We start from the raw sequence: 26,328 nt of genomic DNA, 5'->3' as shown, positions 1-26,328 counted from the left end.
TGTGTCTGATGGAATAGTTTGCATAGAAAGTATGAGGATGGAACTTCTCTGGTGATCCAGTGATTAAGAATCCACCTTGCAATGCAGGGGCTGTGGGTTCAGTTCTTGGTCAGGGAACTAAGATCCCACATGCTGCAGGGCAAATAAGCCCGCACACTGTAATTTGAGCCCGTGTGCTGCAACTAAGACCCAACTCAGCCAAATAAATATTTTTAAAAGGAAGAAAGAAAGTATTGGCTTTATTGCACTGAAAAGTTGTTAACTTTGTGTGTGTAAATGAATGTGAGTGTTGTAGAGATTAGTTTAGGTCTTTGTCTTTTGAGAGATGCAACTATTCCTCTCATGAGATAGAAACTAAATTAGATTATAAATACCAGGTCATCAAAACAACAAATGAGAAAAAGCAATGGGCTGAACCAAAAAGTGTCCTTAGGTATCTTCCAAAGCATTTAAAGGACGAGTCCTGTGTCCAGTTATTTCCATTCACAAGCCAACACCAACCAGAGTCCCTGGCTCTTGCCCTCCTCTGTCCCCTCTGCTGAGCCAGAGGAGGAGAATGCCAGGGGCACAGCCCTGTGGCGGCCGACCAGCAAGTGTATCACAGGTCAGGGTAACAGTCAGTGGTTGTCAAATTGTCCAAATTCAAATGTGTTTTTAAAGAAGGGCAGCGTTCACGTCACACATATCTCTGAATGGCAGTTGTCCACAATTTATTGGTGTTCGGTAATGAGTGTGTTCAGTTCATTCAGCCAAAGGCCCTATCCTTCCAGGTTAATCCTCCACCTCCAGCCTTTACAAGCTCAGTATTTTCTGCTTCTGATCCTGTCTAGTTATAACTGCTACCATCACACTCTGAGGGGGATTCAGACAATTTGATGCATAAAATGCCAGGCTGCATTATTGTGAGGTTAGTGAGCAAGAGTGGAGGCTGGATAGAGGAGGAGAGTCAATTGTGTTATAGGCAATGTGCTGTTTCGACAGAGTATGCAGCAGTGAAGTTTTGCTCTGCTATGTCCTATGTTGGATGGAGGAGGCATGTAAGTTCAGCTTCGGAGAGAGCCCTGTCCCACCAAGCTGTGTGGCTGTACGCAAACCACTTGCTTTCTCTGAGTCCTCACTGCTTCTTTGAGGAAAGAGGGGAACAGCCCTAGGTGAAGGTCAGAGCCATTTTGAGCCTCATGTCACTATACCTTGCTGAGGCTTCAGCTCTTGTCAACTCTGAAAGGAGGAAGTTGGAATTGACTTTTCCTCCAAGTGTCTTCCTTTCCTCTCCAGCAATCTGTTGAACTGTCCTCAGACTGAAAACTTGCTCTTAGTTTGGAGTGATATCAGGAAAGTTTTCATATGTTTCGTCCTGAGTGGTATTTTACAAATGTACACGAAATTAAGTAATAGTCAGTCTGCCAGAACATTTATGCTGGTTAATCATTGAAGGATAGGCATTTGCTTCTATTAATAATTAAAATCAAGTATTCACAGGTATTAACCTATTTGACCCTCAGGAGATGAAAACAATTTTGGTAGGGTTGTTAATGTCTTAAAATTCCTGCATATCAATAAAAACTGTTACCTTGGACCATGGCAACTATTTCTAGGATACATTTTGAGATATAAATTCTGGTTCATTGTCCAAATATATGTTCTTTGTCCAACTGATCTTGGGAAAAATCATCCAGTGAGTTCTCAGTTGCTTTTTGAAGGAGGGAAAAACACTGGGGCAAATGCTCCAGAAGGCACACCTCATTTTTGTGCTGCTTTTATAGTTAAACCATTAGAGTATTTGCCACTTTAAAAATAAAAACAGAGCCAGTAATGAAATATTTATGAGAAATTGCTACAGTGATTGCTACATAGTTTCTAGCGGAATGTTGCCGTGTTTCTTATATTGAGAAAATAGAACCTATTCAGTGTTGAGGTAAAACAAGAAATGATCAAACCCAGATGCTTTCCTAAAATTATATTTTCAGTGCATTTATATGTCTGTTTCAAACTGTGCTACATGCTAAAAATATTTTCCTTTGTAGGCCGAGGGAAATTTCAAACCACGTCGAGGGCATCATAGATCAGATGGTTTTTCTTAAAAGCGTTAAGGGCATCCTGGTTGTTATTAGCCCCAGCTTTATAAGATGACATTATTTATGCCGCAAAGAGTCACCATTCAGTTCTTAATTTCAGCAACTTTATTGGCGTGAAAATGCATGGGAGGTAGTTCAGAATCAAGACATCAGAATGGGGGACAGAGACTTCAGGGCAGCAAGTGACAATGAGGCCAGCCTGGAGAGAGTCCCTTCAACCCTGCTGCCCACTGCCCTGCAGGGAAGTCGCTCCCCAGGTCCAGGGCTCCTTCCGCCTCTGTTCCAAGGACTCCATCTCCTCTTGCCTCTCTGCTTGCTCCCTCTCCCCTCAGCTGTGCATGCTGAAGGTTCATATCCCATGTGGCCAACCATAGACACATTCTCTTTAAGACTCTTCTTGGTTGTATTTATTACAAAGTTGACTTCTCCTGAGTTCTTACTGGTTCTCTCCTCCCCAAATTGTATTTCTGTTACTGCATTGATTTTGTGATTGAGAGATGTCTTCCTGGTTTTGGCGTAAATACTTTTAGTGAATTAAACTGTAGTGGGTAAATCAAAGAATGTATAGGTTGTATAACTCCCTGTGAGAGTGAAAGTCACTTAGTCATATCCAACTCTTTGTGACCCCATGGACTGTAGCCCGCCAGGTTCCTCTGTCCATGGAATTCTCCAGGCCAGAGTACTGACGTGGGTAGCCATTCCCTTCTCCAGGGAATCTTCCCAACCCAAGGATCGAACCCAGGTCTCCCGCATTGCAGGCAGATTCTTTACCGTCTGAGCTCCCTGTAGAAGAGTATTTTTTATTTAATCCTTCTCCCCTCCCCCCAGAACACTGGGGTATATTATTTTATGTATTAGAATATCCAGAATGAAAAAAGGGCTATCATTTTATTGAGTCCGTGCATTTTATTGAGTACGATGCTCAGTTTCTTATACATAGTATATACAATTGCTGTATGCTTCTAGTCATAGCTCTCTCACCGGATGTCAACCTTGTTGACATCATTATTACACGCACGTTATGGGTAAGGAAAAGGAAATCTGTCTAACTTAAAAGCCCAAGTTCTTAATTATCATATTATTGTTGGTTTTAAATGTATGTCGCTGCTATTAGGATTTAAAGATGTTTTCGCATCTAGCACCTGGTCAGGCTGGTATCTTCAGAGAAGAATGTAGAAACATCAAATTGCACTTTACAGTCTTCCTATAACAACAGCAGGCTTATTGTTTTAAGTGAGGCGGGGTCAGAAACAGAATGATCTGGAGAATCAGGCATACGAGAGAGAGAACTTGCTCCATCGCCTCCACCAGTCCTTTGGGAAGGGACAGGCCCTAGTCTGCGGTGGCTGAGATGGGTCCCATCTCTCAGGCTTGTCCAGCGGTATCGTGTCTGTGTGGTGGTCGAAGGAGCCTTTTTACTAGGCTGTCAGAACTCGGTTATTTTGAGATCTCTGAAAGGTTGTGTGCTGTGCTGTGCTTAGTCGCTAGTCATGTCCGATTCTTTGTGACCCCATAGACTGCAGTCCCCAGGCTCCTCTGTCCATGGGGATTCTCCAGGCAAGAATAGTGGAGTGGGTAGCCTTTCCCTCCTCCAGGGGATCTTCCCAACCCAGGGATCAAACCCAGGTCTCCCGCACTGCAGGTGGATTCTTGATTGTCTGAGCCACCACTTAGGTTCAAAATACCAGACGGGTTTTCATTTCTGAGGGGAAAGAGGGAAGGAATTAGTGTTAACTGGTCTATTTGTTGACTTCACCATCTCATTGCGTTCTCAACACAGCTCTGCAAGGCAGATGGCATCATCTCTGTTTTATAGGGGTTGTATGCCATAGAGATGGCAGGAATGGATGCACCCATTGGAGGAGTCTAAATTCTCAACAGTGTACTTCCCGTTACACATGGCTTTGTACAGAAATACTTAGGCCACATTCACAAGCCAGCACCAAAAAATAGCAATAGCATATTTGGTTGTATATTTGCATGATCCAGTGCCCTTGAACCTGAGAGCAAGGCAGTAAAATAAGAAGTGCTCAAATAGAAGGCAAAGCTAAAATAGACCATAGTATTTAAACTGTAAACTGGAAAAAAAAATAAAGTGTAAATTGAAATCCATTATAAAAACAATCAAATGACCACAAGGTTGTTAGGTTTAAGAGATTCTAACATACCCACTATTAATATGAATATAAATGAGCTGGGTGGATTTTTTTAATTCTGTGTATTAGGAGATGTTTATGATGAGTCTAATAACGCTCCAATGTTCTTTGTGGTTCTTTTCCATCTCATACTACTGGGCACAAAAGCTGTGTTGTGTGCAGAATAGCTGGGTTTATCCCTACTAGAAAGAATTTATGTTTGGTATCTAAAGAACAATGCGAGTTTGCTGCTTGGCTGATCAATGCTGGATCAAGTTCACATTCCCCGGCTCCTACTCTCCCACCTACACATGCAGGGGGTGGAAGCAGGGCCCAGGGAGGGAGGGCGAGAGAAAGACAGAGAGCTGTGAGCTGGGGCTTTCCTAATATGGACACAGCTGGGCCTGTGTAGCATTAAATATTGATTTAATCCACCGCTGGAGGAAACATCCTATAAAAAGTAAAGAGATTAGCAGCCAATTAATTCTGGCCCCTCCCATTATTTTTCCAGAACATCTCTTAGATGGATCTAAATGTTTGGTGAACAAACATTGTGGAAAATAGCTTTTTCTCATGTATTATTTACATTTGGGACAGGCACCCCACCTCCCAAATTGTGATGGATTTTACTCTCCCGTGTGTGTGTGTGTGTGTGTGTGTGTGTGTGTGTGTGTGTGTGTTTCCTACTTCTTAATAAAGGTAGGATGATTTAGGCCCATTCCTGTCATTTGCAAATTGTGACTTCATTGGGTTCCTTTGGGAGGCCAGATGATAGGCAACCCAGTCTGAGTGCCAAGATTTTTTTTTTTTCTTTCTTTCTTTTTTTTTTTTTTCATTTTTATTAGTTAGTTGGGCAAGATTTTTAAAAATAGAAATATTGGCAAAAGAAAAACAGACATGCCAAGGGCCACAGAGTCTAAGAAGCATGGCACTCCATGCGCCCGCACTTAGAGATACCACGCCCATTCCATTTAAGGGAGTAGCCAAAGGGACCTAGACATGAGTGTTTGCTTTTCAAACTAGTGAAGTATTAACATATATGTTTGTGTTTTAAATGAGTAGCTGGTATCATGGGAATTCCCTGGCCCTCCCAATGGTTAGGACTTGGCACTTGGACTGCTGGAGCCTGGGTTCAGTCCGTGGTTGAGGAGCTGTAAGATCTGTAAGATCCCGTAAGCCACGTGGCAGAGCCTAAATAAATAATAACCGATAAAGCATTTTTCCAGAATAGTTTTCCTGTAATATCAATGTAGTGTGTCTTTCCTAAACAAGGAAGTCCATTTGGTTAAAGCATGGTGCCTGAGGCTCAAGGAAGGCTACCTGGGTTTCCTCCTGTGTGAAATAGTTTTTGCACACAGCAAAAAGGTCTCTTCCACTGGTCTTTTCCACTATCCTCAAATCCTATGCAACAATATTCCAAATACTTACACATTTCAAGGGAATGGGTGGCAGCCATCAACATGATCAGAACATTGTTCACAGGGGATGCGTGGGAAACATACCACCTCATATGTACAGAATTCCAGGTCAGCCCTGAAATCAGGGTCCCTGAAGATGAGGACCTATGCTGTTTTCAGTCAGGATCCAGAATCGTATTAATGAGGAACCTGGAAAAAATTAAAATGTCAAATATCCATCCATTTTTGCATTTCTTTGGGGTACTGTTGAGATCTTCTTTTTAATGCTTGTGTGTACTGTGTGTGTGTGTGTGTGTGTGTGTGTTTGTGTGCGCGCACATGCACGCACACATGTGCTTAACTAATCTTGCCCCGAAGTTTACTCCTAAGAGTAAGCTACAGGAAATGTTACCCTGGGTCAGCCAGACAGCCCATCCTGTCCAGCTATGTGTTTGCCATCTGCCCAAAGGGACTCATTGTAATAGAACACAATAGGTGGCTATCCTCTGTGGCATTGACCTTGAAATTTAGATGTCTCCCAAACACCTGGAATTTCTTCATGGTAACTTATTAGAGATGGGTCATCATTAAAATGATCCAAACCAGTGGTTCTCAGCATAGGTTACACATTGGAATCCCGGTGAGGGAGGGGGCTTGTGTGCCGGGGGGGCCCACTTTCACAGTGATCTGGAGTGCCTCCTGGGCATTAGGCTTTGTAAACTGTCCTGGTGATTCTAATGAGCAGTCAGGAGTTGGTAAACATTGATCTGATACCACCCCTACATAATTTTATATTTCACCTGTGAAACTCTTTAAGATTATTGTGTGCAAGAATGTCCAGTTTAGTTCAGTTCAGTCGCTCAGTCGTGTCCGACTCTTTGCGACCCTATGGACTACAGCATGCCAGGCCTCCCTGTCCATCACCAACTGCCAGAGTTTACTCAAACTCATGTCCATTGAGTCGGCAGTGCCATCCAACCATCTCATCCTCTGTTGTCCCCTTCTCCTCCCACCTTCAATCTTTTCCAGCATCAGGGTCTTTGCAAATGAGCCAGGTCTTTCAATCAGGTGGCCAAAGTACTGGAGTTTCAGCTTCAGCATCCAATGAACACTCAGGGCTGATTTCCTTTAGGATGAACTGATTGGATCTCCTTGCAGTCCAAGGAACTCTCAAGAGTCTTCTCCAACACCACAGTCCAAAATCATCAATTCTTTAGTACTCAGCTTTCATTATAGTCCAACTCTCACATCCATACATGACTACTGGAAAAACCATAGCCTTGACTAGATGGACCTTTGTCACAAAGTAATGTCTTTGCTTTTTAATATGCTGTCTAGGTTGGTCATAACTTTCCTTCCAAGGAGTAAGCGTCTTTTAATTTCATGGCTATAGTCACCATCTGCAGTGAGTTTGGAGCCCCAAAAAATAAAGTCTGCTACTGTTTCCACTGTTTCCCCATCTATTTGCCATGAAGTGATGGGACTGGATGCCATGATCTTAGTTTTCTGAATGTTAAGTTTTAAGCCAACTTTTTCACTCTCCTCTTTCACTTTCATCAAGAGGCTGTTTAGTTCTTCACTTTCTGCCATTAGGGTGGTGTCATCTGCATATCTAAGGTTATTGATATCTCTCCTGGCAATCTTGATTCCAGCTTGTGCTTCATCCAGCCCAGCGTTTCTCATGATGCACTCTGCATAGAAGTTAAATAAGCAGGGTGATAATATACAGCCTTGATGTACTCCTTTTCCTATTTGGAACCAGTCTGTTGTTCCATGTCCAGTTCTGTTGCTTCTTGACCTGCATACGTATTTCTCAGGAGGCAGGTCAGGTGGTCTGGTATTCCCATGTCTTGAAGAGTTGTCCACAGTTTATTGTGATCCTCACAGCCATGAAGGTTAAGCACCTGTAAAGAATTGCAGTCATACATGTATACTGAGGGCAATATACTATCTGTTTTCTATAATGTCTGTTCCAAGAGACCTTTATGGAATAGGATTATATTTTACAGGCTGTGTTTTAATCTATATGTTTTATTTGTGGTTTATTCTCTAATAAGCAGAGAATTCTTCCCTTGTGGCTCAGCTGGTAAAGAATCTGCCTGCAATGTGGGAGACCTGAGTTCGATCCCTGGGTTGGGAAGATCCCGGGGAGGAAGGCATGGCAAACCCACTCCAGTATTTTTGCCTGGAGAATCCCCATGGACAGAGGAAACTGGAGGGCTGCAGTCCATGGGGTTGCAAAGAGTCAGGCACAACTGAACAACTAATCACACATACATAAGCACATAAAGTCAGGCAAGATGTTCCCTGAGGTCTCCTGCTGGCATAGAAAGAACACTACATTTCCATGCAGGAGATCTAAGGCCACACAATGTCAGATACTAAAGGCCTTACACTTCCTGAAGACTCGTTCTCTTCATCCTGAAGATGGGCCAGTGTGAGAAACAGAACAGTCTGTGTGTGGAAGCGCTTTGCAAACTTAATCCTGTACAAACTTGACTGCGATGGTTCTTTCTACCACATCTGAGGTTCTGTGGTCTCTGGTACATGTAATACTTCAGCACTGTTTTTTTTTTGTCTTCAGGTCACTTTCCCCCAGCTTTTAGTGATGTTGTGTTGCTTCTTACTTCCAGTAGTCTAGACTTTGATAAGTAACAACTGCCTCCTCTGGTAAGCACATTGCATGTCATTTGATCTTCTCAACTCTATGAGAAAGAGGCTTAAAGAGGTCATACAGCTAATATGTGGCAGAGTCTGGATTCAAACCCAGACAGGCTGTCTGGGCGCTTATACCATGTCGCCTTACTGCCTGGTCACACTAGTCTCCTGAGAACAGGGTGGAGTCTTATTCATCTTTGTATTCACAAAGTCCAGTGTTATGTTTTGCAGTAGGCAAACTCCATACGTTTGTTAAATGACTAACTGGTCTCTATGTTCCTCTGGTCTTGATATCTGTCAAAAGTGATAAAATACTTGGTTGGTTAACATTTTTTATATCAGTCCTCTGTGATGTTTGTATAGTATATTTATTTTTGGCTTTATTTTTTTAACAGTTCTTTCCCTCAATTTTTATAAGTAGGGTTAATCATATGTCCTTACGTTCTATACTTAATTCACTGCTAAATGTTGTTAATGGAGCAAAATATTAGAACCATAAAATTTTTTTCAGACCCCCCCCTTTCTCCCTCCAGAAAAGAAAAAGAAAGTTAAAGAAATAAAAATAACCCCCCAATATTTTATTTATTTATATTCCTTCTTGTCCAGAACAGAAGTAAGCAAACTCTTGGAAAGCAAAATATAAAATGATAAAAATAAGTTAAAGTAAGAAAACTGAAGCAAGATGAAAATAATGTTAGGAAAATAATACGGGGGCCAGAACTTTTATTAGCATACAATATGTATCCCCTGAAGTTCCTATGTCTACCTTAAAGTTGGGTCACAGAGCTTTCTAGAAGAAGGGAAAGGGATAAATTTGTAGTATTCATGAGGTAAACCAAACCAGTTGCCTAAGTCCAACTATTCCTGTTGTTGATACTATGGAGAAGTTTTTCCTGTGGGTCCTCACAGAAAATTACCATTTAATGTAATAAACAACCCTTTAAAACCATCCTTACAATAAACACTATGATGGATTTTATGGGCTTTATTTTATAATGCACCTCAATAAAGGTTGATGGCTTCTTCCCAGAACACAATGCAGTAAGAGGAATTTCACACAGCACCAGGATGATGCATCCCATGCCAACAGTGTGGTGGTCTGCCTTCACCTAAGAAAATCTCAGACCATCCTGGGTCAGAGTTTGGGTTTCAGCCAACTCTGTGAACCTCCTGACCATTGGTTTGGGAGGGGGCTGTGCACCGTGGTATATTTTTCTTTGGGGAGCCAATAGTTGATAGCTAATGCTTCATTTAGAGAGGATCAAGAAATGGAAGAACTGAGTATGCTTCCTCAGACAAGCTTGTAGAAGCTTCTGAGCAACAGTGAATTCAGGAATATGGTTACTAAGAGGAAGAGATTCTGTTAGCCAGGTTACTGCAAAGCACTTTTGGGATAGCTTTCCTCTTTTGAAAACTATGCTTTATAAGGACTTCCACTGAGAAGTTCATTTGGCAGTCCTCTTCAGAAAGAAATTAGGCATTCGTTCTAACACAGGGACAAAACAGGCAATAATACAGATTATAATTTTTCTAAAGTCAAGCAGTCAAATTTAAAAAAAGGTATCATAAAGGAATGTTACATTTTAAAATGACAGAGCAAAATTTAAAGACATAAACATTGGATAACTTAGCCCCTAATCCTTGCTTGTCATTATTTGCAACTTAAACTAACCTTGATTTTATTTCCAAACATGTGTAGTCTCTTACCTTTTAATTTACCCTGAGTATATGTTGACCTGTAGGGTCCTTCTGTAGCCAGCAAAAGCTTCTGGACCTTTCTCCCTTGTTTGGTGCTAAAAGGCCCTTTGACTTCTAGTGGATGGGAGTGTGGGGTAGTGCCCATGGGAGTGTAATCTGCAGTCTGAAGCTATTTGGTTTAATTAAAGGGCTCCCCTGGTTTGCCCTCTCCGCCTTCTGCTTGCCTAGGAGGGCATGCTGCTCCTCATTCATCTGGACTGCACCTCACAAGGCAGAAGCACATGTCCATATTAACGACATGAAACGTTATCACTGTCATTTTCCATTGAAAGGAATCGTTTCCTCTCAACTAAAAAAAAAGGAGAAAACAAAAAAAGGGTTTCCTTCCGAAAGTAATCCCCAGCCATTAGGTTAACTAATGCTTTTATTTTAAAGCAATGGCATTTTTCTCAGCTCCTGAAATTGTCTTCAGCTATTATAAACTGCTTTGACAAGAGAGTTTCAGAAAACAAGTTTTTTCAAAACTTGCATCTCTACTAGACAAATAATCTTTAAAAATGTAATTCAAACAGAAAACATTCATTTTTAAAAGATAGCTTTAAAGTACTTTCACCACATTTTCAAAGATAATTATTAGAGCATTCATCCTCAACTACAAGAATTTAAATTTTTAAAAACAGTCTTCAAGTTTCTCCACATCCTACCTTCCCTAGGACCTGCTCATGAAGCAAGGTAGGTTTAGGTGGACAAAAGAAGAAATGTGTTGAGGTTATATTAAACATGATCAAAAAGAATTAATATTTTTCCACTGTCATGAAATATGTTAATATTTCATTCAAGATTAAATTCAGTTCCTACCTCCATTTTGGGATACAACTTTAGTGATTAATATATGAGGGAACTCAAAACTTTTATTTCCCATTTGTATTTTTTTAAAGCATCATTTTAGAAATACCCTGGCAATGTAATTGATGTCCCATGGTGTCTCCTTTTTAAAAATGCATGATTCTGTGCTCTTTACAAAATAAGATATTTTAGTAGAGAAACAAAAAGGACTTAATTAGAAAGATCTTTATCTTAACATTCTCCCCCATGAAATTTCATATGCCATTTATTCAGTCATTTATTCCTACACTGGACATTGAAATCCAATCAGGGAAACAGACGTTTGATAAATTAGTAAAAATTGTTATAGTAGAACTGTAGTAGAACTTCCTTGATAGCTCAGTTGGTAAAGAATTCGCCTGCAATTTGGGAGACCTGGGTTTGATCCCTGGGTTGAGAAGATCCCCTGGAGGAGGGAAAGGCTACCCACTCCAGTATTCTGGCCTGGAGAATTTCCATTCACTTAATACATTTATTGAGCATTTTTCTACTATGTGCCAGGCAGTATTTTTAGTGACTAGATAAAGATCAGTAATAGAAGAGACAGATCTCTTTCTTCCTGGACATTGAAATCCAATCAGGGAAACAGACATTCAATAAATTAATAAAAATTGTTATAATAGAACTGTACTGTACAGGAGTGAATTCTAATGTAAACTATAGTAGTGTTAGTTGTTCAGTCGTGTCCGACTCTTTGTGACCCCATGAACTGTAGCCTGCCAGGCTCCTCTGTCCATGGGATTCTCCAGGCAAGAATACTGGAGTGGATTGCCATTCCCTAGACTTTACTTAATAATGTATCAAAAATTGGTTCATTAACTGTAACAAATTCTCTCACTGATGTCAGATACTAATAATAAAGGAAATTGTGAGTTATGTTTGCATACAGGAACTTTGTGATATCTGCACAAATCTTTCTGATTTTCCTAAAAAATAAAGTCTCTTAATAAAAAATTGTAAATATCCATAAAAGATAATTACTTTAAAGGAAATAAATAGGATCTAATAGAAAAATAGCAGGATGACATAATTTGGATTGGGGAGTAAGGAAAGACCTTTCTGGAGAAGTGTTGCTTAAGCCTAGAACTGGAGAATAAGTAGGAGCCAGACAGGCAAAGAAGATACCATTTGAACTACCTTTGTAAGTATCATTCTGGTTTCTTTGCTGAGGATGGATTGGGTTTGGGGGGCAAGAGGACAAAGAAGGAGTCAAGCGAGTAGGCACTTAGAATGCATCACAGGTGTTGCTACCCACTCAAAGTCCTAGGAGAGCAGGGTAACAGTAGGATGTTTGTTTTTGCTCAGCTTGTGCAAGAAACTGTTAGGTTCTCTGTGAACTGGGTGCTAGGAAGTTTAAAGGAGACTGTCAATGGCAGCAAGCCGGTGTTCCCAGGTCTCAGTTCCTAAGATCTTTCCAGTGGCTCAGTGGGATTTTTAGAATGAGGAATGATCATGTGTGTGTGTATTTGAGACCACAACCAGATGAAAATTATAAGGGGAGAAGGCTTTTAAGTACTAACTACCCAGCTGTAACAGCAAATTTTTATACAAGTATGTATGAGGTTTAATTTGCAATAGTTACCTTTCTTCCTGCTGCTGAATTGTTGGAATTTACTTTGGCTTTGTTTCTTCTAAGACTGCATATTTTTTAATTGTTGCTAAATCAACCAAGAGGACACTTAAGAAAGGTTCATTTAAGCATGGCACTGTACATCAATATTGAACTGCTTGTATCAGGGTTTTTAGGGACAGTGAATTCCCAAGGAAAAAACTTCTACTGGGTAGAGGGAAATGTCGGTCGGTGATAGATTTCTATTGATTCTGGAACTGTTTTTAGTAGCATGAAAGCTTACATAGTTCAAAGTTTTATTTCCATTTAAAATTAAGCAGCTCTACAATTACATAATCCACTTTATCACTTGTAATTTTTACCTGCCTATGTATGTGCATTTGAGACTTGCAAGCTGTTATTTTTGTGCATTTCTTTTACAGTACAAAAATTGTATGTGATGGTTGTACATCATGTATAAAAAGATTCGATAACACTTTGAAAAATCTTTAGCAAATGAGCATGCATTTCATAGCACTTAGCCAATAATGGTTAATATATCGATTTAACGCTCTATAGGCTTTTCTTTTCTCTTTTTTTTTAATTCCGGGAAACACATACACAAGTCAAGAATCTCCCATTTGAGCAGAACTGCTGTTTGTTTTAGGAAACAGAAATGCATCATCAGTGTAATTTTAAGTAGTTCAGTTATGAATATGGGATGAAGGGATAAAATGAAGTTTTCTACTCTGATGTCTCCATTAAGTAGCTCCCCTTTGTGTAAAATACTCCATGGCAAAGTTGCTTCTATTTAAAGTAGTGAGTTTGATCTTGGCTTTGATCTAAAGCTTTTGATCTTGAAAGAAGGATGGCGTAGCAATAAAGAGAGGGCAAGAGAGATTTTCTTTAGAGAAATGCGATAAAGTTAAAGGAATGGCCAAGATCAGCAAACGCGGGTGCGACCCGACTGTTCTCCCCAAGCACTGAACCCCCCAGGCTGGCTCAGCTGCTGAGGATGGAAAGAAAGCCTTTTGGGGGGTCGGCGGAAAAAAATGAGGGTATCGTACACTTTTATAAACCAAGTGGAAACTTTACCCCTTTTTTGAAAAGGTATTGTCCCCTTCTTAAATTCTACTAGTCGCTTTGTGGGGGAGGGGGGGAGTCCAAAGGCCGGGCGAGTGCCCCGCCGGCCGCGCTCAACGAGAGCGCATTAGCTCCCGCGACGCGCGGGCAGAGCTCGGAGTTTGCCTTTCACGCGCTCGCGGCTTCTCCCCCAGGAGGTCACCTGCCTGCTTCCCGGAGTCCGGAGGGGGCACTGAAAAACGTCAACTTAATGGCGTCTAATTCATTCCCAGAGGAAACTCCATTAGGAAAGTTCCTCTCCCTCCGTGAAGGCCATCTGAAGACTTGGGTTTCTGACCCGCAGAGCGAATTCAGGCTGACCGCGGCGGTGAGGGCGCTTCTCCAGCTAAGCCCTTTCGCCGGCCGGCGGCGGGTAGCACTTCTGCTCCCACCGCGGCCGAGAAGCCTTCTTGCGGGTACCCCAGGTCCCGCATGGGTGGGGACTGGAAAGGTAAGCGCGCACGCCGGGGTCGACCAGCGCCAGGGAGGGCGCGGGCCCGCGCGCGGAGAAGAAAGATGTTTGCGGAGAGAACAATAAAATAGCCGGCACGCCGGCGGGGGTGGGGGCGGAGGCGACCTGCGGGGAGGGTGGCGCGGCCGCCTATACCTTTAAGGCAGGCCCCGCCCCCGCCCAGCGCCCGCCCGCCGCCCGCGCCGCCGCCCGGGCCCCGCGCCGCCCGCCGCCCGCCCTGCGCCTTAGGTGTTGCGGGCCTCTAGCGCCCGCCGCTTTCCGCCGGGCCGGCGGGGCGGACGGCTCTGAGCGCGGGCTCCGCCGCCCGGCTCTCACCTTCACCTACTGCGGGCGAGGTAGGGGGTCAGCGCGCCGAGTTGGTGGGGCGCGGGGGAGGGAGGCTGGGGCGGCTCCCGAGATAAACTTGACTCTGTCCCCTTCCCCCGCAGCCGCTGCAGAGGGAGCGCCAGGCCCGGGCGGAGTGCGGGCTCGCGCAGCAAGTGAGCGCCGAGGTGAGTGCTGGCGACGCGGTCCACGCGCTCCCTTCCCTGCCTCCCCGGGCCGTGGGTCCCGCGTTGCATCTCTGGCGCGGAGCCCGGGATCGGCGGCGGCGGCGGCGGCGCGCGACAACGGTGGGTAAGATGGCCCTCGTCAGGGGGTTCTTGCGCCCACCGGTGCGGGGGCGACCAGGCGGGCTAGTGACGGAGGGAGCTGCCGGGGCGAAGGTCACGGCCTCGGCTCGCCGCAGACCCGAGGGCCCGCAGCGTTGAGGCGGCCTCTGGATGCCCTAAAGGTGCCGGTGGCTCCCCCAGGTGAAGCCGAGGAAGGCTGCGCCGTGAGGCCGTCGATCGTTTCTTCTCTCACGCTGAGGGGCGGCCCTGGGGACCTGTCGTCCTATGTTTAAAAATGCCTTGTGGTGTTTGAACTTCAGGTCGCGAAATGGGTCCGAGTGAACCGGAGACCCCGAAAACGGAAACGAAAGGACAGAGAAGTGTTTGAGAAGGTAGGGTTCCCCGAAAGAGAGCACTGGATGGAGTTCTTGATCAGTCTCCCCATCTGCCACCCGAATACTTGGTCACAACAATGGGGTAGCATCTTTTTTTTTTTTTTAAGTTAATTAAATTTGCAGTAAACCTTAGATTTACCCAGGTATAGTTCTATAGAAATACTGATTGATAATCCTAGTGATTATAAACGTACTTTGTTCTCAGGAAGTGAAAACGACCCAGGATGCAGATTTCTTTCATGCTCTTTAAATAGAGCGTCAAGACAAAAAGCCAGTTCCATTACATTATTACATTACACCAGTAACATTTATTATGGTATACGGTATTATATTATTATGATATAATATCTCTAAAAACCAGGGAGTGCTGTGAATAAATGACCCACAGTATAAGATTTCTCTGTTTGATCCTGAGAGAGACCACTCACACTCATTAATTTAGACTATAGAGTACTCTCAAAAATGGAGAGAGAAGATGAAAGAAGTGTATTATTTTTGAAATAGTGGAGGGATTTTGTTTACTTAAAGCAAATGAGAAATTTGTTTTTCTATATTTAGAATTTCAGTATGCTACTTTGCAGAAGTTTGGACTACCTGTTTTCTCCTGAAATTGTATTAAGTTAGAACTTGATTTGTCATTGTAGTTAATATTATGAAATAAGGTAAGTAGTCTGTTATTTCCTGAGTGCTTTTGTTGAAAACTCTTAAAAGTGAATGTTTTTACAAACATTGCAGCAGATAGGATTTTTGTTGCTTTGCTTTAATTATTTTACTGTTTTTTGATTCTTGAAAGCACCAAGGGATTAAAATAGCAGTGTGTTGTTTTTCTGCTGCTAGAATGTATGATGAATCATTTCTGACTCTGAAGCCAAATTCTTGCTGATAGCATTGCTGCCAACTTCTGTGATGTGTTGCCTTAGTATGGGCATTGTAGCGTCCGAGAATGTGCACAAAGCAGATCATAATGAAGGTGATACCAAAGTTTCAGAGTGCATTTAAGGATACCGAGGGCAGCTTCTGCGGGAATTACAAAAAGAACTGGCCTAGGAGTGTGGTCATTTGTAAGGAGACATTCAGTGTGTGAAAAGCCCTTCCCTTTTTAAACAAAGAGTCATACATGTCACTTCAGTTAAACAGTAATAGAAAAAGTGGTTGTTTTGAACTGGCTTGAGTTTTCTGACTGTACCTTAGCATGCTATGGTAGGTTGTGTTGGTTTAACTTTTCATGGTCTAGGTGTTTTTAAAAATGTTTGTGAGGTGATGGATGAATGAGATCATAAAATGTCCAAAGAAGGAAAAAGAACTACAAATTGGCTCGTTTAGTGGTTAAAAAAATATTTTTTAGCTATTATTTTTTTAAACCCAAAGTAAGATTATCCAAGCACACAATGTTTCATGCATAAAAGGAAGGGAAACCCTTTGTGGATTACCAGGTACCATCACTACCGAAATCTGAATTGAACTAACCATATCTGTGACACCCACTGTCACCCGTCTGTGACCTGACCACTGCCCTCTGAGTATGCGAAGGCTAGGGACTGAGGAGTTTGCCTTCCAAGAAAATTGGAGTTCTTCACTGAGCGTTTCTCCTTGAGAGAGGCTATTGTGTTGGAGCTTATGGGGAGGACGTGCTTCTGACTTTTCTTAGAAATTGTGGGCAGTAGTTTTGAGGAGGACATGAAAATGAAGTGGGTTGAGACTGTCATGCCGAGCTTCCTTTCAAGGAATGAAGCTTAAAGCTGACTAGCTTTGAGGGTGGAGGTGGGGGGAGGGGGGTCAGGAGTGGGGGAGTTTAAGAATTGTGCAAGAGAGTATTAATTATCAATGTCTCCAGCTTTTCCTTCTGGTTGTGCACAGCAACTCAGCCCTTTGCCCACTGTTAGGCCTCTGCTCTATCTTGGAGAGAGTTTGGAGCTCACTGAGGCAAAGCATGTGATATTTTCAAGGACAGGGAGAAAGGGGGTGTGACTAGCCACCAAGGGCGTTAGAAGGAGTTCTGAAAGGCGCAGAAGCTGTCCAGCAGCTGGTAGCCGAGGTGTGTCCTCTGATCGCCTGAGTGTCTATTCCAAAATACAGATCAAATTCTGTGGTATTGAATATTCAAACCTAGGTCTTATGTTAACCTTTTGCTGGGATTTGAACCTGTTATTCATTGGAATCTAGGTGGTTAATTTAGCATGGAGTTGAATTATGTTTTTACAATGTTCACCATGCCACAGGTAGAAGCAATATTAGTCAATTTTTTTCATGCATTTACTGTTTTTCTATAACATTAGAATTTTTCTCCTTTTATTTTACGTGACCATAAAATGAGAAAGAGTTTTAGTTGTTTCTGTAGGTTGGACATTTAATATCTAGCTATCGCTTTTATTTGCCCACTTGGTCTTGGCCCCTTTCTCTCCCCCCCTGCTGCCCTTTTCCTCCAACCGCTAAGTCTCTCTTTGCATCTTCAGGCCTCAGGCAGGATTCAGCCCCAGGAATGAACGTGGGGGATGACTGGTCTGTATTTAACTATGCTAGGTCAGAGCATTTTTCCTGACTGGAGGAAAGCAGTCTTCTGGCCTGCCTGGGGAAGGGAAACAAAAAGCAGTGCAAGGCCAGAGTCTTAAAAATGGGCATTTGGCTGGAGTTAAACATTAAAGGATGTAATTTTATAGTAATAATTATTTTCCCTCCTTAAAATCTTGAAAGTGCTAAGTGGTGGGCATAACCTGGTATAGCTTGAAATATTAATTGAGGTTTGCAGTGAACTCAGAAGGAGAGGCAAAACAAACTTATCCCGTGCTCAACTGTGGGTTAAAATAACGAATAATGAAATAAAGTAAGCTGCTTGCGTGAGAGGTACCACTGCAGAAGTGATTTCAGATGCTCTCTTGGCCTGTACTGCTGTGTCGCGTCCTTCCCACCCACCCACCAGGTAGCTCTGCTGTGTTTCTGTGCCAGCTAACAGGTTTTCACTTCTTGTCTTTCTGAAAATGAGGCTTTTTTTGTCTGCATTTTCTCCTATGTTCTCTGACATTTGTTTCCGTTTTATTTTATCTTTATGTTTTAGCTCTTTTGTCCACTGGTGTAACTTAATTTCTTTACATTTTTGTTTGTTTATTTGTTTTCTTAATTTTCAGTTTAAAAACTCACCTCTCTTTTGCTTTTAGTCCTCAGGTATTTTTCTCCTTAACATTCTGATATTCTTCCTTTTTCACTATTTCAAGTTCCTTTTATTTAATTTGAATGGTTTATGCAACAGAAAGGCAAGGGGACGTGAACAGCTATACAAAGAACAGTTAGGATGAATGGATAAGCCTGCTCTGCAAAGGACTGGTTAAACAGTGGTGATACCAACAGTGAATTGTACAGTGCATATTTTTTAAAATAATGTTAATATATTTTATTCAGTTGACTATTGGTTTTGAAAGAACACACATTTTTTTCCTGCTTTTATCTTTAATTCAAAGATAAATGCCAATTATCCATTGTACTCAAAGATTGACGACTAATATAAAGTTCTTATAAATATATATGTGTAAAATAATACAATGTTTTTGATACTTCTTTTATCAGTATTTCAAGGATTAGGATATACTGTAGAATAATAATTTATGAAATCATATATTCATAGAAAATACCTGAATGATGTTAATGATTTTTCTTTTAGAGAAGGAAAATTCCAGTTTTCATATTTGAAGGAAGCATGCTTCCTACTTTATGCACATCTGATAACAGAGGGAACAAATTTTAAGATACTCGTTTCTGGTCATGATGTCAGAAGTATTCACTGGCATACTTTCAAAACATTGGAAATTCAACAATACTAAGCTTTGCTGTTATTATTAACAAGCACTCCTTCCTGTGAGTTTGTTTCCAAATAAGAGTCTTGGCGAGGGTGAGATTGGTCTCTGTTATGAGTAGTCATAGGAAGCACTAGGTACAAATGGTTTCCAACTAAAGTACCCTGTAAGGTTACCTTAATTCTTTTCTGCTAGAACCTGAAAAATAATAACCCTTGTGCATAATGTTGTTTAAATTTTAGTGAAATTTTCCTTGAAATATCAAGTGAAACATGAAAGTCTAGGAAGATGGTTATGAAAATGGGTTTATAATATTCAGTGGCCATTTTAGTGGGAGCCAAAAGTGATAAATTCAATTTTCTGAGTCTTTCAGAGAAAAATACTGGAACTATTTTGTTTGTGATACTAAATTCTGGACCATTTTCACTCTGCTTTTGTTTCACTTGTTCTTTCCACACACTTGATTCTGAAGTCCTTGATAGACTTGATAATAATTCACAGAACATTTTTTAAATCCAACTTAGTTTAGGCATTTTGCCACTTTTATTGGTCCTTTTAAAATTTTACACATTCTAGGAGAATGTTTTTATTACAATTCTGATACTGAAATATTCAACATGATAAAGGTACATACAAATTTTAAACTAATAAAGTCCTTTACTGCTGTTTGTCTTTTGTGACCAAGATCTGTTTTCTATTTGGTTTATGATTTCTGGAAAACAGTATTTAAGACTAATAAAAATTATCTGGTTCTTTCTTGGATCTGTAACAGCAGATGGCAACTGTGTTAGGCTTGACTCTGGAGCTCTTAGGATACAAAGCTTGGCAGAATGGTGGCAGATGAATTTAGGGAGTGCCGAACCAAAGGGTCTTCTTTTCTTTATAGGAACTACTCACATTTAGCAAAATGGTAGGTGCGGCAGCCAGTCTTATGTAATTGAGACAGCCTTCATGCTGAGTGGTTTCCCAGGCATTGGTGCCCTTTCCTTTTTTCAAAAAAGCTCTTGCCCTGTGAGAATTCATAACCAGTCTACATATATATAGCTGTAATCTCTTACAATAGCTTCATTGATACTTGATCTCGTAGAAAAGCTTTAAGGATTCGAGTGAGTCACAGCTCTGGAGGCACCAGCCGCCCCTCCCTGACGCCCTCCCTATCAGTGAGTGCCTTTGTGCCCTGCGTGGCTCTGATTGTGCCTTTGGATGACAACTTACTTGAGTGATGGGGGAAGGCAGAATAATTTATTAAAAATAATTAAAAAGAAACCAAACAAAAGGGTAATTACAGCACTGTTAATATGCAGTTTGTTATATTGCTGAAATATTTGAAACTCAGTCTTTTTCGTGGGTCTCCCTTTTTTCTCTGTAAATCCCTAGAAATCCCTACATAGTTTACGAAATATTCTGTACCCAGGTCTCAGATTAGACCTAGTTTCACAGGATCTTAGTTGTTTTTCTTTTTACCCCTTGGCTGGATCAAGATAGAATTGCTGATAAAATGTGTTTTTGATAGCCTCACGAAGGAATTCTGACCTGTATAATTTTGTATCGTTACATTTTCATCTATTTCATAGATTTTTTTTTTTAAGACTCTGCAGTTCTTTTTAAAAAAAAAAAGTGAGAATTCCGAGTGTACTGAAATTCCTTCCCATTTTCAGCTGACATGATAGGAAAAATTTAAAGTATTGTTATCCATTTACCCTCACGCACTTATTCACATATTTTAAAAAGAACCTTTGAATGGAACTATTAATATAATAATAGCTGACACTTGTCATGTGTCAAGCACTCTTTTAAGTGCTTTGCATGTATCAGTTCATGTAAATGTACCATTAAAGTAGTTCACAAAATAGCAATATGATATGAGGATGTTGTAGACTACGTCAAGCGCTTTGTGAAGGTAGATGAATTATAAACAAGTCGAATAATTGCTGTAGAAGAGAATGCTTTGGGCAAGATTTTAAAATTCTTTTTAACCCAGGCTATTGACAGTCCTAGACCACCAACATTTAAAGCATACATTTCAAAGTTAGGAAAATCTCAACCAGCATGTATTTTGAAAACACTTGAAAGTGTGCAGATAATTACACTGGTGTTGATTTTAGCAGATTTGATGCCAGCAGCCATCAACTCTTATATGCCATGAGAGATGAAAGCCATTTTAATATAAAACATAAGAGTTTGGCTAGAGAAGGAAGGCGGGCAGGGAAAAATTTCATGACTTTTAGTTTTATAGGAAGCATTAGTTACATTCCTGTGACAGAATGCTTTACTTGGCAATCGTTCCTCATATTAGGCATTTTAGTGAACTGCTGTTTGTGCCTGGTATCATATGGCACTAATAAGATGCATTGTTTTAGTAGCACCTACTGGTGTCAGTGTAGTTTAGGGCCTGTCACTGTTTCCATTAATCTTTAGGAGGTCGACGCTAGCATGTGTTTTTAAGTCTAGCCAGCATATATTTCATTTATATTTTGGGTCTCTGCATAAAGGAAAAATGAGACTCAAGCCTTGTGTTTTCAGTGCTTAGAAAAGGACCTAATTATGTACACCCCCAGCAAATATTTGTTGAATCAACTAGATGCATGAATCTCACTAATGGTACCTTTATATAAAGTCTTACCTGGCTTCTGCATTAAGAAATTTTAATGACAGGGTTTTTCATTAAAGCACATTCGGTAGAGCTTTACTATCAGTTGTGGGTCATCTTTTTCGTCTTTTCTATAAAAATCTCAAAGCCAGGAAGACGGACACTGACTCCAACTCTGCCTCCTACTTATGTGCTCCTTAAGTTTGTCACTTGAGTTTTGCTTTTATCTGAAAATCCTTGATTTTTGTCCAGTTAAGCCAATTTGTATTGATTATAAAACTAATATTCACCATTTTATGATACATTTTTTTCTTTTGTCCTTTTTTCGGTATTTAGGAAGGCTTGTGTTTTTGTTCTAATGGTTACTTTCACATGATAACAGATTTTTGCCTCTTGTTCACTTTTGTTTGCTTGTGTTTATTGATTTCTCTGCAATATTTCCTGCAATATTTAATATCTAAAATTAGATATTAACCTTTTCTCACCCCCTCCTCTTTATCTTCCATCCTGTGACTTGAAGTGTTTTATCTTTCAGTTTCCAGATAAATACCTGTAACACAGTCAACAAACTAATGTATTTTTCATGTAATTTTCCCATCCCCTTTACCCTTTGTGATAGCTGTATTATATCTACAATGTCAGAGCATGTAGCCATTACATATTATACTGTATCCTTTATAAAATCACTTAGCTTTAATTCTGCAAATAAGTCTGTTTAATGCTTATCATCTACTCTTATATTGATCTTTAGTCATTTTGGTTTTTTGAAGCTAGTTCTGTAGTGGATTTCTCAGGAAGAGCTTGGGGCAGCAGTATTTCCTGAGCTCTTATATGTTTATAAGTTTATACTCTTTGTACATGAAGGTCAGTTCAACTAAACATAAAATCCTTGGCTCATATTTTAAGTATCTTGAATATGTCCCTCCATTGTCTTGCATAAAGTCTGACACTAGCCTCATTTCTTTTCATCAGAGTGACCTGCTTTTTCTCCTGGATGCCCAGACATTTTTTTTTTAATTCCAAAAAGTTTTATTTAATATATCTCATTGTGAGTCCATTTTCCCAACTGTCACTCACTTTTGAGCTTTATTTTCTTCTTCTGTAAAATGAGAATAATGACAACTGTTTTTGCTTGCTCAGAGAGTGGATTTGAAGACTAAATGAGATACTGTATGTAAAGTGCTTTAAATTTATTTTACTTCTTACTCTTTAAAGCCCCTTGTTGTCAGGAACTTTAAAATTTTAGAGTATTTCATTTTATAGTCAGTTGGATTTGAGTTGGCTTCATATTTGTGAGAAATCTAAGTGGATACTCGGAAGTCTACTTTCTGTATGTGGCGATAAATAAGCTCACTCTGATCCACTCGGGCAGAACTACTGGCCTAAAAGCACTGTTACTTTTTGCAAACACCTCTTCAGAAATTCCATCCCCATCATATTCCTCTCATATGTTAGTTTCCCACAAAAAACTCTGGATTCATGTAATTTTCATTTGTACGTGCATAAAACAACACAGAGGGAAAAATGGACTCTATTCTTCAGAGAGCTGAAAACCTTAAATGAATCTAATCAGTCAGCATATTTTCTTAGATTTGTTGTATATAAGGCCTTGTGTAAGAAGCTGCTGGAAAATACCAAAGAAACAGGAGATGTCATTTCTGGCCATGGGAGATAAAACACACAACATATCAAAGATCATTTACAAAATAGCATGTGAGAAATCCAAACCAGTGTAGCACAAACCAAGGACATGAGTATGTATATGTTGCATTTTACTTGAGGCTGTCCTGGACTAAGGGTTTCCATTCCTGGGCCTTGTTTTGATAAAGCAACCCTTTACACATGCAGGCTGGAAGTTATGGTGGGAAATGGGGTAATTGAATTACCTGAATCCATTTTAATGCTTTTACCTGATTTGTAAGCACAGATAACGGTTTGATTGACATACATGTAAATAGTGTTAGTGTCTTTATTTGAATATGTGATTTTAAAAAATAAATGCATCCATGTTCTGGAAGTAAGGCTGGAACCCATCATAGAAATTCTGCTGACACTTATGAATCAGAATGATTTGGAAACTCAAGGCTAGAAATGCAATACTGTCTCCGATTCTGTGTAATGCATTCCTTATTAAATTTTATATTTACTTAATTTATTTACTAATTTCATTGCATATCCACAACATGCAAAACCCTTAGTAAGGAGTAGGGAGCACAGGGGAATGGAAAACAGTCCTTAGAGATTTTACTGTTGAGATGTAAAAAACTGGAAGAAAGCAGAATTGAATCAAACTCATTTCAGAGGTAACATCAGGTATATATACAGAGTGATTTGGATCTCACAAGGAAAGGAAGTTGTATCACTTTGGGTTATTTGCATTATCCACAAGCCTTGTCCAGGCTAATGAAGCGATACAAATATTGGTTCCAGTTCATTCAACTCTGGATGCATTGTAGAGTTGAGGATGTCATAATTTCTGTACCCCAAATTCAGGTTGTTTTCATGAGAACCTACTGAAACTGTGAAGTCAGTAGCGTTGACCCTTGAACAGCTTGGAGGGAAATCCAGGAAAAACGTGCCGTGAGTGCCCGTATCTGAGGTTCCTCCGCACCCCTGGATTCAGCTGCTTATGGATCATGTAGTCCTGTGGTATTCATTAATGAGAATATCCACATGTAAGTGGGCCACGTGCAGTTGAAACTCATATTGTTCAAGGGGAAGCTGTACTTCTCTTTGACTCGCTGATGTCAAGTCAAAGTGCTGCAGCAAACTTAGGCTACCTCTGAACTTGACTTGTGTCTTTCAGTTTTGAATTTTTTTCGTTCCTGTGTGGTTTCAAGGCAAAATGAGAATATTACAGGTGGGGACTGCCAGAGGTCTTCAGAGTTTCCCCCTCTTGTTGGTTTTTGGATGTTATTTTACTCAGAAAGTATCCCATGTGTTTTCAGCACCGCAGATGACCTTTTTTTTTTTTAACATTATTTCTAAAGACAGTTATATACTCCTTTTATTTATTTACTTTTCCCCTTTTATTTTTTGATGATGAGAGCAAACGAACTTGTCAGGTGGGCCACAAAAATGGCATGAAGTATATATCCAAATCATTGATCATTTTATGTATCCTTCTATAAATCAAATACGCATTGGTTTTTTTGAGTATTAAAATCTAAATCATACATCTGTGGAGATTCAGATTTTATGTATATGAAAGCAATTAAACTTTTCCTAATTAATGCCAATGAAACCATGTAAAATGGGGGAAATGGTCTCATGTATAGGTCTTGATTTTTCTGACATATCCACTGAAAAGGCAACAGTAGTTATTTTATGTGGTTTCATGTATAACTGAAAGTACTAACACTCATTCTGTTAATTTTCTGGGGCAATTTTTGTTTGGTGTCCAAGAAAAATTCGTGATATTCATGAATAGCGTGAGATGTTCAAGTAGAACAACAGAGAGAATCCAGAAGAGAAACAGAACATACTGCTGGACTGTATTCATATACGGATTGGTTTCTGATGTTTTCTCCTTAACTCTCGCACTTAGAAGCTTTAGTTTTAAGTGTTGAAAGATGCACTTTTACATTTATTCCTGACATTAAAGGTAAAAGATGCTGAGTGCTCTCATAGACAACAGAAGATAGTGATTCTGATTCTCTCTCTTAACAACTCTATTGAATTACATGTTGTATATATTTTATATGCCAGGAAACTCACTCATACACAGTTGTACAGCCACCACCACCTTAAGTGTTAAAACAGGTTTCTGTCCCCCGAAAGTTCCCCCGTGTCCATTCATTGTCAGCCGCTATCAGTAACCCTGTGCAGCTACTAGTCTGCTTTCTGTCTGAATACCTTTGCCTTTTTTAAAAATGTCATATAAATGGAATCATGTGCACTTGAGTCTTTTGGATCTGGCTTCTTTTATGTATCATAATGTCTTGAGGACCAGTAATGGTCCTCAGGAGCCAGTTTCTCTGCCTGCTCATCAGCAGTTGATACCATCAGATTTTTTTATGTTAGCCATTCTTACGGGTGTTAAGCCATGTGTTCTTTTTTTTAATACTTTAAGGCTTTTGTTTCTGGTGAGGATCTGTACGTGTCCAAATAATCCTAATAAGGTTTTGTCCTCCATTTTGCAGATCTGAAGGCAGTAGTGCATTCAGTGGAAAATCTGAGTGTCTCACCCAGGCTCCCCGAATGAGTCACTGAACCTAGAGTCCTCATGTGTCAGTTGTAGTGACCTACTTTTGTTCCCACTCTGTCTCCCTGTGACTCTGGTCCTCTTTGTCCGCGTAGCCTTGTTAGCTGTTGCTTTCTTTTGATTCTTGTGGAATAATCCGTTCTTGTGTCTCTGGGATTTTGACTGATAAAATCCAGTTGTTTTCTGCAGAGGGGTGCTGGTGTCTTGGAGAGGTAACTCTCCTCCCTGCAGTGTGCAGACCTTGGGTGGCCTTAGACCTTGAGTGGCTCGGGCCTGACTCCCATGGTGGCCCCCTTTGACTGCACCACCACCTCTCATCCTGTCAAAGGGAGATAGGTGTCTTGCCAGAGTCTTTTGGGAGTTAAGTGAGGTGTCTTATCTAAAACAGCTGGCGTTTACTAAGTACTTAATATGTTTTAGAGCGCCTTGTCAAATAAGATGGTGAAAGACTGCTACCTAATGGTATGTGGATAGACACCATTCATTTGGGTTTTTTCCCTTCTCTACAATAACGAGACAGGAAAACATTCTTAAATTTATTTACAGACCAAAAAAAAAAAAAAAAAGCCATACACCCGTAAACAGCCTTGATTTCTTCCTGTAATTGTTCTTCGGTTTGCAGCAAATATAGGCATAATAGGCATACAAGTCTGTTACGTTTTGTCTTTATCTTTTGACTTTGTTCAAGAAGACCAATCCTGTTTCTCAGCACTCATCTACTGTTTCATTTGCATCTCTCTTCAGTTTGTCCACTATAGTAGAATAAATTGTCA

At 40.5% G+C, this 26,328-nt stretch overlaps 1 protein-coding gene across 10 annotated transcripts in view; it reads left to right on the top strand.

The window, feature by feature from the left end:
- Window positions 1-26,328, top strand: part of AOPEP (aminopeptidase O (putative)) — a 392,900-nt gene that overhangs the window by 300,039 nt on the left and 66,533 nt on the right. For all 10 annotated transcript variants that reach the window (XR_011484978.1, XR_011484979.1, XM_070459519.1 and 7 more), the window contains 2 exons: window positions 14,420-14,482; window positions 14,902-14,973. Coding sequence is in view for 8 of the 10 variants with exons in the window: in XM_070459519.1 (XP_070315620.1) it covers window positions 14,420-14,482; window positions 14,902-14,973 (135 nt within the window). In the remaining 2 variants the exon portion in view is untranslated. The remainder of the gene's footprint in view (window positions 1-14,419; window positions 14,483-14,901; window positions 14,974-26,328) is intronic.

Source organism: Odocoileus virginianus, chromosome 31 (assembly GCF_023699985.2).
Source record: "Odocoileus virginianus isolate 20LAN1187 ecotype Illinois chromosome 31, Ovbor_1.2, whole genome shotgun sequence".
NCBI lineage: Eukaryota > Metazoa > Chordata > Mammalia > Artiodactyla > Cervidae > Odocoileus > Odocoileus virginianus.
Note: the sequence above shows the minus strand (reverse complement) of the source record. Positions and strands in the feature narration are given on the sequence as shown.